Source organism: Boleophthalmus pectinirostris, unplaced genomic scaffold, assembly GCF_026225935.1.
Source record: "Boleophthalmus pectinirostris isolate CB_2022bp ecotype Guang Dong unplaced genomic scaffold, ASM2622593v1 HiC_scaffold_12, whole genome shotgun sequence".
NCBI lineage: Eukaryota > Metazoa > Chordata > Actinopteri > Gobiiformes > Gobiidae > Boleophthalmus > Boleophthalmus pectinirostris.
Genome location: NW_026571018.1, coordinates 40,212,862 through 40,226,147, shown reverse-complemented (window position 1 = coordinate 40,226,147; position 13,286 = coordinate 40,212,862). Strand labels below are relative to the sequence as shown.

Below are 13,286 nucleotides of genomic sequence, written 5' to 3'. Positions count from 1 at the left end.
TTCAAAAAAACAAAAACAAAATCTAGTCAAGTTCAGACGACCGGAAATAAGAAAGTTTCATCATGATTTGAGTAAATTTCACTTAACGAGTAAAAAGATCTGCCAGGACTAAACCAGGACTAAACCAGGTCTAAACCAGGTCTAAACCACTAAACCAGGTCTAAACCAGGACTAAACCAGGACTAAACCAGGTCTAAACCAGGACTAAACCAGGACTAAACCAGGACTAAACCAGGACTAAACCAGGTCTAAACCAGGACTAAACCAGGACTAAACCAGGACTAAACCAGGACTAAACCAGGACTAAACCAGGAAACCAGGTAAACCAGGAAACCAGTAAACCAGGTCTAAACCAGGTAAACCAGGTCTAAACCAGGACTAAACCAGGTCTAAACCAGGTCTAAACCAGGACTAAACCAGGTCTAAACCAGGACTAAACCAGGTAAACCAGGACTAAACCAGGTAAACCAGGACTAAACCAGGACTAAACCAGGTCTAAACCAGGACTAAACCAGGTCTAAACCAGGACTAAACCAGGACTAAACCAGGTCTAAACCAGGTCTAAACCAGGTCTACTAAACCAGGTCTAAACCAGGACTAAACCAGGTAAACCAGGTAAACCAGGTCTACTAAACCAGGTCTAAACCAGGACTCTAAAAGGAGAGGTCTAAACCAGATCTGGACCCAAAGGTGCTCCCACGTAGACTGGTTTAGACCTGGTTTAGTCCTGGTTTAGACCTGGTTTAGTCCTGGTTTAGTCCTGGTTTAATCCTGGTTTAGTCCTGGTTTAGACCTGATTTAGACCTGGTTTAGTCCTGGTTTAGTCCTGGTTTAGACCTGGTTTAGACCTGGTTTAGTCCTGGTTTAGTCCTGGTTTAGACCTGTTTTAGACTGGTTTAGACCTGATTTAGTCCTGGTTTAGTCCTGGTTTAGTCCTGGTTTAGTCCTGGTTTAGACCTGATTTAGACCTGGTTTAGTCCTGGTTTAGTCCTGGTTTAGACCTGGTTTAGACCTGGTTTAGTCCTGGTTTAGACCTGGTTTAGTCCTGGTTTAGACCTGGTTTAGTCCTGGTTTAACCTGGTTTAGTCCTGGTTTAATCCTGGTTTAGTCCTGGTTTAGTCCTGGTTTAGTCCTGGTTTAGACCTGGTTTAGACCTGGTTTAGTCCTGGTTTAGACCTGGTTTAGTCCTGGTTTAGTCCTGGTTTAGTCCTGGTTTAGTCCGTATGTGGTGCAAATGTTTTTTTCGTGGTTTTTTACATTTTTCATTTAAACACAAAATTTAAAAAACGTTTGGAGACAAATAATGAAGAAAATTGTAGTTTTTTTGTTTTCTTATTGTTGGTTTTATTTTGAAAAACAAATAAATGAACGACACACATTAGTTTGGGCCTTTTGAAAGTTGTTGTTTTTGAAAGTTGTGGTTGTTCGGTCTGAGCGTCGCAGGAGTCGGTCTTTCTGACGTCGGGACGTTCCAGAGAAATTCCGTTGGATTGTGTTTTTCCCCGAGGAGCTGAAGTGACGAGCTGAACATGTGACCAGAACAGTTCACAGGGTCAGAGGTCAGAACCATCGAGACACAAAAGCCCAGTCTGTCTCCTGTAACAGTCCAACAGGAGCAGAGTCCAGATCCTCCAGACCCTCCAGACCCTCCAGACCCTCCAGACCCTCCAGACCCTCCAGACCCCAGACCCTCCAGACCTCCAGACCCTCCAGACCCTCCAGACCCTCCAGACCTCCAGACCCTCCAGACCCTCCAGATCCTCCAGACCCTCCAGACCCTCCAGACCCTCCAGATCCTCCAGATCCTCCAGACCCTCCAGACCCTCCAGACCTCCAGATCCTCCAGATCCTCCAGATCCTCCAGATCCTCCAGACCCTCCAGACCCTCCAGACCCTCCAGACCCTCCAGACCTCCAGACCTCCAGATCCCCAGACCCTCCAGACCCTCCAGACCCTCCAGATCCTCCAGACCCTCCAGATCCTCCAGACCCTCCAGACCCTCCAGACCCTCCAGACCCTCCAGACCCTCCAGACCCTCCAGATCCTCCAGACCCTCCAGACCCTCCAGACCCTCCAGACCCTCCAGATCCTCCAGACCCTCCAGACCCTCCAGATCCTCCAGATCCTCCAGACCCTCCAGACCCTCCAGACCCTCCAGACCCTCCAGATCCTCCAGCAGGAGTTTTGTGTGTAACATACAGACTGTGGTTCTCGTGTGCGTCTGGCGCCTCCTGGTGGTGACTCTGACCCCGGGCCCCTCTACAGCTCCACTCCAATCCTCTGAGGATTTTTACTTTCTAATACGACGACAAACAGAAGAAGAAGAAGAAGAAGAAGAAGAAGAAGAAAAAGACACATTTTGATTTGAATTGAAATCTTCCTCTTTTCATGTTTCTGTTTTGGAAAAAACACAAAAGTGTTTTTAGATGAAAACACGATGAAAAAGTTGAAATACATTTGTTCTTCCATTTGTGTGGAAACGACAGAGCAGAGCACGATTAAAGCCACGTGTGTGTGTGTGTGTGTGTGTGTGTGTGTGTGTGTGTGTGTGTGTGTGTGAGGACAGGGCACCCTGTGACATCACTGTGTGCTTCAATAAATCAATAGAGACGTGACGTCACACACTCTCCTCCTGTCCCTGCGCTTTAACACACAACACACCACACTGTGTAACATCAACTCTGTGTGCAGGGTTTCTGTGTGCAGGGGTCCTGTGTGCAGGGGTCCAGGCAGAAAACAACAGCTCAGCAGGTAAGAAGCAACACACTCACACAGACCAGGAGTCAAACCCACAACCTGCTCACTGAGAGGAGAGGGTTTGCTCAGGTAAAGGGCGGAGCTTTCACTGTTCAGGTAAAGGGGCGGGGCTTCACTGCTCAGGTAAAGGGACGGAGCTTCACTGTTCAGGTAAAGGGGCGGGGCTTCACTGTTCAGTAAAGGGCGGGGCTTCACTGTTCAGGTAAAGGGGCGGGGCTTCACTCTGTCTCTTGTCTGTTCAGAGCTCAGGTTGGTGGGAGGAGCCAGTCGCTGTTCTGGGACTGTGGAGGTGAAACACAGGGACCTGGAGCACACAGCTGGTGTGTGCAGAGACCTGGACTGTGGCTCTGCTGTTTATGGAAAACAGAGACATGATTTTCCACCTCGTCGTGTGTGGTGGGTCTCACCTGACTGTGTGAAGAAGTCTTCAGTGAGAACATGTGTCTCTGGTTCATTCTTCACTTCCTCTGTGGGTCTGGAGGTGGTGTGTTCAGGTAAAAGTCTGACCTTATATTTTTATGTCTCAGATGTTTTTTCTAGTTGCTCCAGACACACACACACACACACACACACACACACACACACACGCACATTTACACATTTACACACACATTTACATACACATTTACACACACACACACACACACACACACACACACACACACATTTACACACACACACACACACACACACACACACACATACACACTTACACACACACACACACACACATACACACTATACACACACACACACACATTTACACACACACATTTACATACACATTTACACACACACATTTACACACACACACACATTTACACATTTACACACACACACACACACACACATTTACACACACATTTACATACACCTTTACACACACACATTTACACACACACACACACACACACACATTTACACACACATTTACATACACACCTTTACACACACACATTTACACACACACACACACATTTGCACACACACACACTCACACACATTTACACACATTTACACACACATTTACACACACACACACACACACACACATTTACACACACACACACACACACATTTACACACACACACACACACATTTACACACACACATTTACACACACACACACACACACATTTACACACACACATTTACACACACACACACACACACATTTACACACACACACACACACACATTTACACACACACATTTACACACACACACACACACACATTTACACACACACACACACACATTTACACACACACATTTACACATTTACACACACATTTACACACATTTACACAAACATTTACACACACACATTTACATACAAATTTACACACACACACATTTACACACACACACACACACACACACATTACACACACACACACACACACACACACACACACACACACACATTTACACATTTACACACACATTTACACATTTACACATTTACACACACATTTACACACACACACACACGCACACATTTACCCACACACATTTACACATTTACAAACACATTTACAAATTTACACATTTACACACACATTTACACGTTTACACACATTTACACATACATTTACACACACATTTACACATTTACACACACATTTACCCACTTACACACATTTAAACATTTACACACACATTTACACATTTACACACACATTTACACACTTACACACTTACACACACATTTACACATTTACACACACACATTTACACACACACATTTACACACACATTTACACATTTAAACACACATTTACACACACATGTTTACACACACATTTACACATTTACACACACATTTGCACAGACATTTACACCTTTACACACATTTACACATTTACACACACATTTACACACTTACACACACATTTACACATTTACACACATTTACACACACATTTACACACACATTTACCCAGTTACACACATTTACACATTTACACACACGTTTACACACATTTACACATTTACACACACATTTACACACACACATTTACACACATATTTACACACACATTTACACACACATTTACAGACACATTTACACATTTACACACACATTTACACACATTTACACACACATTTACACACATATTTACACACACATATTTACTCACACATTTACACATTTACACACACATTTACACATTTCACACACACATTTACACATTTACACACATTGTAACAATTCACCTGTTCTCGCCAAGAGAAAAGCTACAACGCAAAATTAAGGTCGCGGGAGGATCCATTCATATCAGCGGGGGTGAAACAAAGACACGCAATAAAGGAAATGCTGTTGGTCTATCCGGCTTTTATTGGCATCGCCGGACACACAAATACGGCCACACAACACACGATACCACCACCCCGCGCTCGAGCGCCCCAGTCCCCAAAACTCAAACACAAAACCCAAACCCCAGTGCAACAAAACAATAAAGAAACAGTCCGATAAATGCCCACCACCCTTCACCACAACAGTCCCGAGCAACTTTCCCCCAAAAGTTCCCAAAGTCTTTCCCCCCCGCTGCGCGGCAGCGTGACGTGAGACGGTACAGTTTGCTATTTTACTCACGCCACCCGCGCTCCGGTTCTGACGCTCAGTCCAGCAGCTCCCGTGGTAAAATAAGATCCCAACACGATTGGCAACGCGATATTCCAAAAATGCAGCGACAATATTCCAATAGCGTGGACCCACGGCACCGACAGCTCCTGGCAGGCGTCCAAAACGGCGTGTGACGTCACACCTGTGCCCGTGCCCGCGCGCGCGTCCTTCTCCCCTTAAATCCCCGTGCGTCCGGGGAGGGCGCAATAAACAGACATCGCCTGAAACAATGACATTTACATAACAAATACAGGACCAAACACAACAGAATCATGTAACAAATAAGAATTTCACCCAACTGAATGAATAGATAAAGGTGAAGACCTAAGTGGTCTTTACATCTACACACATACACACACGTTTACACGTTTACACACACATTTACACACATTTACACCTTTACACACAGTTAAACATTTACACACACATATTTACACGTTTACACATTTACACACACATTTACACGTTTACACATTTACACACACATTTACACACATTTACACATTTACACACACATTTACACATTACACATACATTTACACACACATTTACACATTTACACACATTTACACACACATTTACACGTTTACACATTTACACATTTACACACACATTTACCCAGTTACACACATTTTACACATTTACACACACATTTACACGTTTACACATTTACACATTTACACACACACATTTACCCAGTTACACACATTTACACATTTACACACACATTTACACGTTTACACATTTACACATTTACACACACATTTACCCAGTTACACACATTTACACATTACACACACACACATTTACACGTTTACACACATTTACACATTTACACACACATTTACACACACACACATTTACACACATTTACACATTTACACATTTACACACACATTTACACACACATATTTACACATACATTTACACACACATTTACACATTTACACACACTTTTACACACACATTTACATATTTACACACACATTTACACACACATTTGCACAGACATTTACACCTTTACACACATTTACACAAACACATTTACACACTTACACACACATTTACACACACATTTACACACACACATTTACACAAACACATTTACACATTTGCACATTTACGCACACATTTACACACACACATTTACACAAACACATTTACACATTTACACACACATTTACACACACACATTTACACACACACACACATTTACACACACATTTACACACACATTTACACACACATTTACACACACATTTACACACATTTTACACACACATTTACACACATTTACACCTTTACACACAGTTACACATTTACACACACATTTACACACATTTACACATTTACACATTTACACACACACACATTTACTGGTCCCAGTCCTGGTTTAGTCCTGGTTTAGTCCTGTTTTAGACCTGGTTTAGTCCTGTTTCCTGTTTTAGACCTGGTTTAGTCCTGGTTTAGTCCTGTTTAGACCTGGTTTAGTCCTGGTTTATTTCTGGTTTAGACCTGATTTAGTCCTGGTTTAGTCCTGGTTTAGACCTGGTTTAGTCCTGTTTTTAGACCTGGTTTAGTCCTGGTTTAGTCCTGGTTTAGACCTGGTTTAGTCCTGTTTTAGACCTGGTTTAGTCCTGGTTTAGTCTTGGTTTAGTCCCGGTTTAGTCCTGGTTTTGACTGTGTAAAAAGTTTGGATGGTGTTTGTGTCTGTCTAGAAAATGAGTTCTGAAAAACACAGAAAACTACACGGTACTTTTCCTGCACCTGTCCCTGCCCCTGTCCCTGTCCCTGTCCCTGTCCCTGCCCCTGCCCTGCCCTGTCCCTGCCGCTGTCCCTGTCCCTGTTCCCTGTCCCCTGTCCCTGCCCCTGTCCCTGTCCCTGTCCCCTGTCCCTGTCCCTGCCCCCTGCCCTGCCCCTGTCCCTGTCCCTGCCCCTGTCCCTGCCCCTGTCCCTGTCCCTGCCCCTGTCCCTGTCCCTGCCCCTGTCCCTGCCCCTGTCCCTGTCCCCCCTGTCCCTGTCCCTGTCCCCTGTCCCTGTCCCTGTCCCTGCCTGCCCCTGTCCCTGCCCTGTCCCTGCCCTGTCCCTGTCCCCTGTCCCTTCCCCTGCCCTGTCCCTTCCCCTGCCCTGTCCCTGTCCCTGTCCCCTGTCCCTGTCCCTGTCCCTGCCGCTGTCCCTGTCGGACTTGGATCCTTCCTTTCTCTTTCTCATGTTAATTCCTGTGGCTGTACTGTTCTGTTTGGGGGGAGGGTTTTTACTGGAAGCTCTTTCTTTGTGAGACCCCCCCCCCCAAAAAAAAAAAAAAAAAAAACAGTTCTCAGGATCTGAACAAAACCAACGCGGGGCCCTCCAGCACCAAGATGGCCCCCACAGCGCTGCCACAAAGAGCTCAGGGGCCCGAGACGTCCACACTGCAGCTGTACAGTACAGAGAGAGAGAAGAAGGACAGAGGAGAGAGGAAGGAGAGGAAGGAGAGGAGAGAGGAAGGAGAGAGGAGAGGAGAGAGAGGAGAGAGGAAGGAGAGGAGAGAGGAAAGGAGAGAGGAGAGAGGAGAGGAGAGAGGAAGGAGAGAGGAAGGAGAGAGGAGAGAGGAGGGGTCTGAGAGTGGGTGAGTGTTGACGCCCGCGGGTGCCGGTGGTGTCGGGGCCGGTCGGGGCGGGCGTAGCGGCGGTCGGGGCACAGTTGGACATGTGCCTTGGATTAGAACATTTCAGTGTGGATTAAAGCAGCGGCGAAGGGCCCACGGTCAACACAAAAACAACCACAACACACACACAACTTCACACTTCACCGTGACTCTGCCGCGCTCCGCCGCCGCCGTCGCCCCCCCGCACTCCCCCGGGGCCCCGACGCTAACCCGAGGCACCGCTCTGTCAGACGCTCCCGTGGACCTGACCCGGGTCCCGGCACCGAAAGTGGATTCATCTGAACTCTCCAGGCAGGTGAGCCCGTCTGGAGCCGCCGCGCTGTTGGCTGATGCCGCGTCGCCGTGGTAACCGCTGAACATTCCATCATAGACGTACATGCGGGAGCCCCCGGAGAGATGCTGCTGCAGAGTGTGTGTGTGCATGTGTGTGTCTGTGTGTGTGTGTGTGTGTTGTGTGTGCGTGTGTGTGTGTGTGTGTGTGTAACTTTGCACGACCAAACGGACCAAATATCAGCTCTGACTTAAAACTGCACTGTGGAACTTTTCTCCAGGGAGTAGTTGTTGCTTTGTCTGGAATGTTCCACAGTGCGACATTAAACCTTTCTATCTACATGGAGACCAAACCAGAGCAAGTCACAGGTCAGATCTGTGGAGAGGCGACTCCGCTCACACTCACAATGTCTGTTTATATATGGATTTTAAAGGTTTAGTCCTTTTAGTCCTGGTTTAGTCCTGGTTTAGACCTGGTTTAGTCCTGGTTTAGTCCTGGTTTAGTCCTGGTTTAGTCCTGGTTTAGTCTAGTCCTGGTTTAGTCCTGGTTTAGTTCTGGTTTAGTTCTGGTTTAGTCCTGGTTTAGAGGTTTCCTGGTTTAGTCCTGGTTTAGTCCTGGTTAGTCCTGGTTTAGTCCTGGTTTAGTCCTGGTTTAGTCAGTCCTGGTTTAGTCCTGGTTTAGTCCTGGTTTAGTCCTGGTTCAGGATTAGACCTGGTTTAGTCACCTGGTGACAGATGGGACCAGGACTAAACCAGGTTTAGTTCAGACATTTTCTGACAGATTTAAATGTTCTAATTGCACAAAGTCTCTACATTTGATGCTTTAATTATTCAAAAAAATAAAAATGCTTCAAAATACTTTTAGTTTTTACTCTTAAAGTACATTTTAGTACAAGTACTTCAGTAGTTTTATTTTTACTTGAATATTCTTTAGCCCGAGTATCTGTCCTTTTTCTTCAGTTCTGACGTTCCTCTGCCGTTCCTCCTCAGCTCCACGATGTTCCAGCTGCTCCAGGGACCCCGCGCCCGCCGACCCGCCCGCCGACCCGCCCGCCTGGTCTCCAAGGACGGCCGCTGCAACATCGAGCACGACCACGGCGCCCGCCTCGCCCTCCTCGGGGACATGTGGACCACCGTCGTCGAAATCCGCTGGAGATTCGTCGTCCTGCTCTTCGTCGCCTCCTTCGCCGGCAGCTGGTTCTTCTTCAGCCTGCTGTGGTACTGGATCGCCAGGAGCAACGGAGACCTCGCCGGCCAAAACCGCACCGTCGGACACGCCAGGTGTATAGACAACGTACACGGCCTGACCACGGCCTTCCTCTACTCCCTCGAAACTCAAACGACCATCGGATACGGAGGACGGGCGCTGACCGGCAGCTGCCCCGGGACCGTCGCCCTCATCGTGGTCCAGTCCCTCGTAGGCGTCTTCATCAACTGCTTCGTGTGCGGCGTGATCTTGGCCAAAATCTCGCTGCCGAAAAAGCGCGCGAAAACGGTGACCTTCAGCGACACGGCGGTGATCTGCTTGAAAAACGGCCGCCTCTGCCTCCTGATCCGAGTCGCAAACCTTCGGAAAACGCTGCTAATCAGGAGCCACATTTACGGAAAACTCGTACGGACTTCGTTGACGCCGGACGGAGAGGCGGTCATTCTGGACCAGGTGGACGTAGAATTCGCGGTTGACGCAGGGAAGGATAACTTGTTTTTCGTTTGCCCTTTGACGCTGTACCACGTGATTGACAGGTCCAGCCCTTTTTACGAACTTTCCTCGGACAGCCTCCCGCAGCAGGACTTCGAGCTGGTTGTTTTTCTCGACGGAACCGCCGAATCGACAAGCTCTTCCTGTCAGGTACGCACCTCCTACGTCCCTCAGGAGGTCCAGTGGGGGCACACCTTCCTGCCCATCGTCTCCAAAACCAAAACGGGGAAGTACTGCGTGGATTTTTCGAACTTTTCCAGGAGCGTTCCGGTGAGCACGCCCCACTGCGCCCTCTGCTTCAGCGCCGAAGTGGAGCAGAGGAACGCCAACTGCCCGAGCCAACAGAACCTCGCCAACCACGCCAAACTGGGCATCGACAACCTGGGATTTCAAGTGATAGACGTGGACACGGAAACAGCCGACATGACCAAGATGTGACCCTCGACCGTTTATAAAAAAAGGACACGGCTCACCCGCTCGCCGCCGTTTCAGGACGCGAGCATGGGCTGCAGTGGACTCACCGTAATCTCCGGACTGTTGGGCTGTTGGACCTGAATTTAAGCCGCATCAAGTAAATAAAAAAAAAAGAAAAAGAAAAGTGTCCACGCTGTAACTTGACATCGGTGTTGCCAGATTGGGTTTAATGATTTCCGCCCGGTCGTGTTCGAAAACTCGCCGTCTTCCTCAAAGAAACGACCAACTACGTTTTGTCACAGAAAACATTTCATCTTTGTTCAAACGTGCCTGATCCGCCGTTGGGCTTTTAAAAAAAAACTTTGCCAGGATTGAGAAACACGTTCGATGTAAAACAGTATTTTCATTTATCACAGGAAAAAAGTCATTTAGACGAACGTTTGAATAAAAATGTTGGAACGTAAATCCAGTCGTCCTCAAACTTTTTGGCTCCACGGACCAGTTTTGGGTCTACAAACATCCGGTCTGTGGGATGGTTTAGTCCTGGTTAAATCCTGGTTTAGACCTGATTTTACTCCTGGTTTTAGTTCTGGTTTAGTTCTGTTGATAGGTGTTTCTCTCTCAGGGGGCGGGGATAGGTGTGTCTCTCTCTCAGGGGGCGGGGATAGGTGTAGGTGTCTCTCTCTCAGGGGGCGGGGATAGGTGTGTCTCTCTCAGGGGGCGGGGATGGTGTGTCTCTCTCTCAGGGGCGGGGATAGGTGTGTCTCTCTCAGGGGGCGGGGATAGGTGTCTCTCTCTCAGGGGGCGGGGATACTTTCCATTTGATTCAATATATTTCAGATCGATTCAATACAGTTTAATAAAAAATAAAATCTAAATCTCGGCTCTGATCCTAAAAGTCTTTGTTAAACCGCTTCTTGTGCAAAGTGAAAGTAAAAAAAGCCAATTTTAATCGTCAAAACTGTGAAAATGTCAAATGTGTCGCGTAAACGAACAAACTCCTCTGAACAAACAACAAAACTGTAGATTTAGACTCAGACTTAAACTTAAACTTTATTGATCCAAAGACTGAAACACAGATTCACACGTCACAATAAAATACAATCTATAATCAGAGCAAAAATATAAATGTGATAATAAATTCTAAATAAGAAGCAGAAAAGAAACACGTGTGAAATAAAACAGAATTATATAAATGTAAATGTACAAGTCAAAATAAAATAGAAAAATAATAAAATATAAAATCACAGATTTACACAAGAGGAAGAAGGTCACAAAATAACAAAATAAAAAATACTCTTGGCGATATATCGAAACAGCAGCCCACGATATCGATCCTGTATCATTAAACCATAAAATGAAAAAATACATCGATATTTTAATATTTTTACACACCCCTAGTGAAATGTTACACAGTCTGGCATTAAACACAACAGTCTTGGATTTATTCAGTCACAGGTGTTTGAAGCTCAAAAAAACAAAAACAAAACAAAAAAACTTGAATTGTTGCTCTGTACAGACTTGCCCCTCCGTAGATCTGACTGTTAACTTCTCCACTGTGATAACCAAGTTTATTTCCATGTGTGAAATAATCAAGGCAGAGCAGGAACATCTCCTAGGAGACATGCAAGTAGCAGAGCCTCCAGCAGAAAAGTTACACACTGCACCTTTAAGTTCTTGCATTAAATATGAAAAGTCAGTGAAGTTAAATGGACCTGGGCGGAAAATTGTCGTAGTTTTCAAGATGTTCATCTGAAAGGAAAGAAACATGAACAGAGTCAGACCCAAAGGTCCCACGGCCCAAAGGTCCCACAACCCAAAGGTCCCGCAGTCCAAAGGTCCCACAGTCCAAAGGTCCCACGGCCCAAAGGTCCCACAACCCAAAGGTCCCACAACCCAAAGGTCCCACAACCCAAAGGTCCCACATCTCAAAGGTCCCACAACCCAAAGGTCCCACAACCCAAAGGTCCCACAACCCAAAGGTCTCACATCTCAAAGGTCCCACATCTCAAAGGTCCCACAACCCAAAGGTCCCGCAGTCCAAAGGTCCCACGGCCCAAAGGTCCCACAACCCAAAGGTCCCACAACCCAAAGGTCCCACATCTCAAAGGTCCCACAACTCAAAGGTCCCACATCCCAAAAGTGCCATAACCCAAAGGTCCCACAGCTCTAAGGTCCCACAACACAAAGGTCCCAGGGCCCAAAGGTCCCACATCCCAAAGGTCCCACAGTCCAAAGGGAATATAAAATAAAGATAAAAATATTGATGTTGAAATAAAGTAATTTACCATTCGTGTTTCTCGGGAGGTTGATCGGTTCATAAACATTAATGTCGCCTAAAATGCAAACAAAAACAGAAAATGTTTATTCTTTTATTAGGTTTAAAAGTCCATCTTAGAACTGGGCTTCATATTTTGGACTGACCGTGGAGAAGAGAAGAGTACAGTTGCTGCTGGTTGTCTTGGCCCGTCTGTATTTCACCATCCTCACTATTGTGAACAAAGGAAATACACAAATAAAAACTCTAATCTTTACAAACTCTGCTCTTTAATTCTTCTGACGTACAAAGGACCAGACTGACCTGGAGGAGCGACGACCTGAAAAACAAACATGATGTTCATGAAAAACAACAGTGTTAAACCAAAGCACGTTTTTACATTTACTTAAAGGTGCACTGTGTAACTTTTCGGTTGGGGGTCTGTCACTTTCTTGTTTCTATGGATACGTCATTGCTCTCCTTCAAATGTTCCGCAGTGTGACATTAAACAGCTGGACTTTACATTTCGTCAGATACTGGAGGTTCTACAGCTCAAAAACACCGAGAAAAATTTGGTCTGGTTTGGTCTCCATGACGACAGAAAAGGTTTAA

The 13,286-nt window shown here is 46.1% G+C and overlaps 1 protein-coding gene and 1 long non-coding RNA gene across 2 annotated transcripts; one reads left to right on the top strand and one right to left on the bottom strand.

The window, feature by feature from the left end:
* The first annotated feature begins 9,117 nt into the window (after positions 1 to 9,117).
* Positions 9,118 to 10,823, top strand: LOC110172205 (ATP-sensitive inward rectifier potassium channel 1-like). The gene has a single exon (XM_020938037.2). The coding sequence runs from the start codon at positions 9,302 to 9,304 to the stop codon at positions 10,439 to 10,441; it is 1,140 nt and encodes a 379-aa protein (XP_020793696.2). The 5' UTR covers positions 9,118 to 9,301; the 3' UTR covers positions 10,442 to 10,823.
* A 715-nt stretch (positions 10,824 to 11,538) lies between these two features.
* Positions 11,539 to 13,016, bottom strand: LOC110172208 (uncharacterized). The gene is made up of 4 exons (XR_008631599.1): positions 12,999 to 13,016; positions 12,842 to 12,906; positions 12,706 to 12,753; positions 11,539 to 12,169 (listed from the first exon to the last, which is right to left on the bottom strand). It is a non-coding gene; the product is annotated as an uncharacterized LOC110172208 (long non-coding RNA).
* Between the last annotated feature and the right edge of the window lie 270 nt (positions 13,017 to 13,286).

What these genes read in the sequence shown, in the direction of transcription:
- LOC110172205 (XM_020938037.2), top strand. Translation starts at nt 9,302, where the DNA reads ATGTTCCAGCTGCTCCAGGGACCCCGCGCCCGCCGACCCGCCCGCCGA.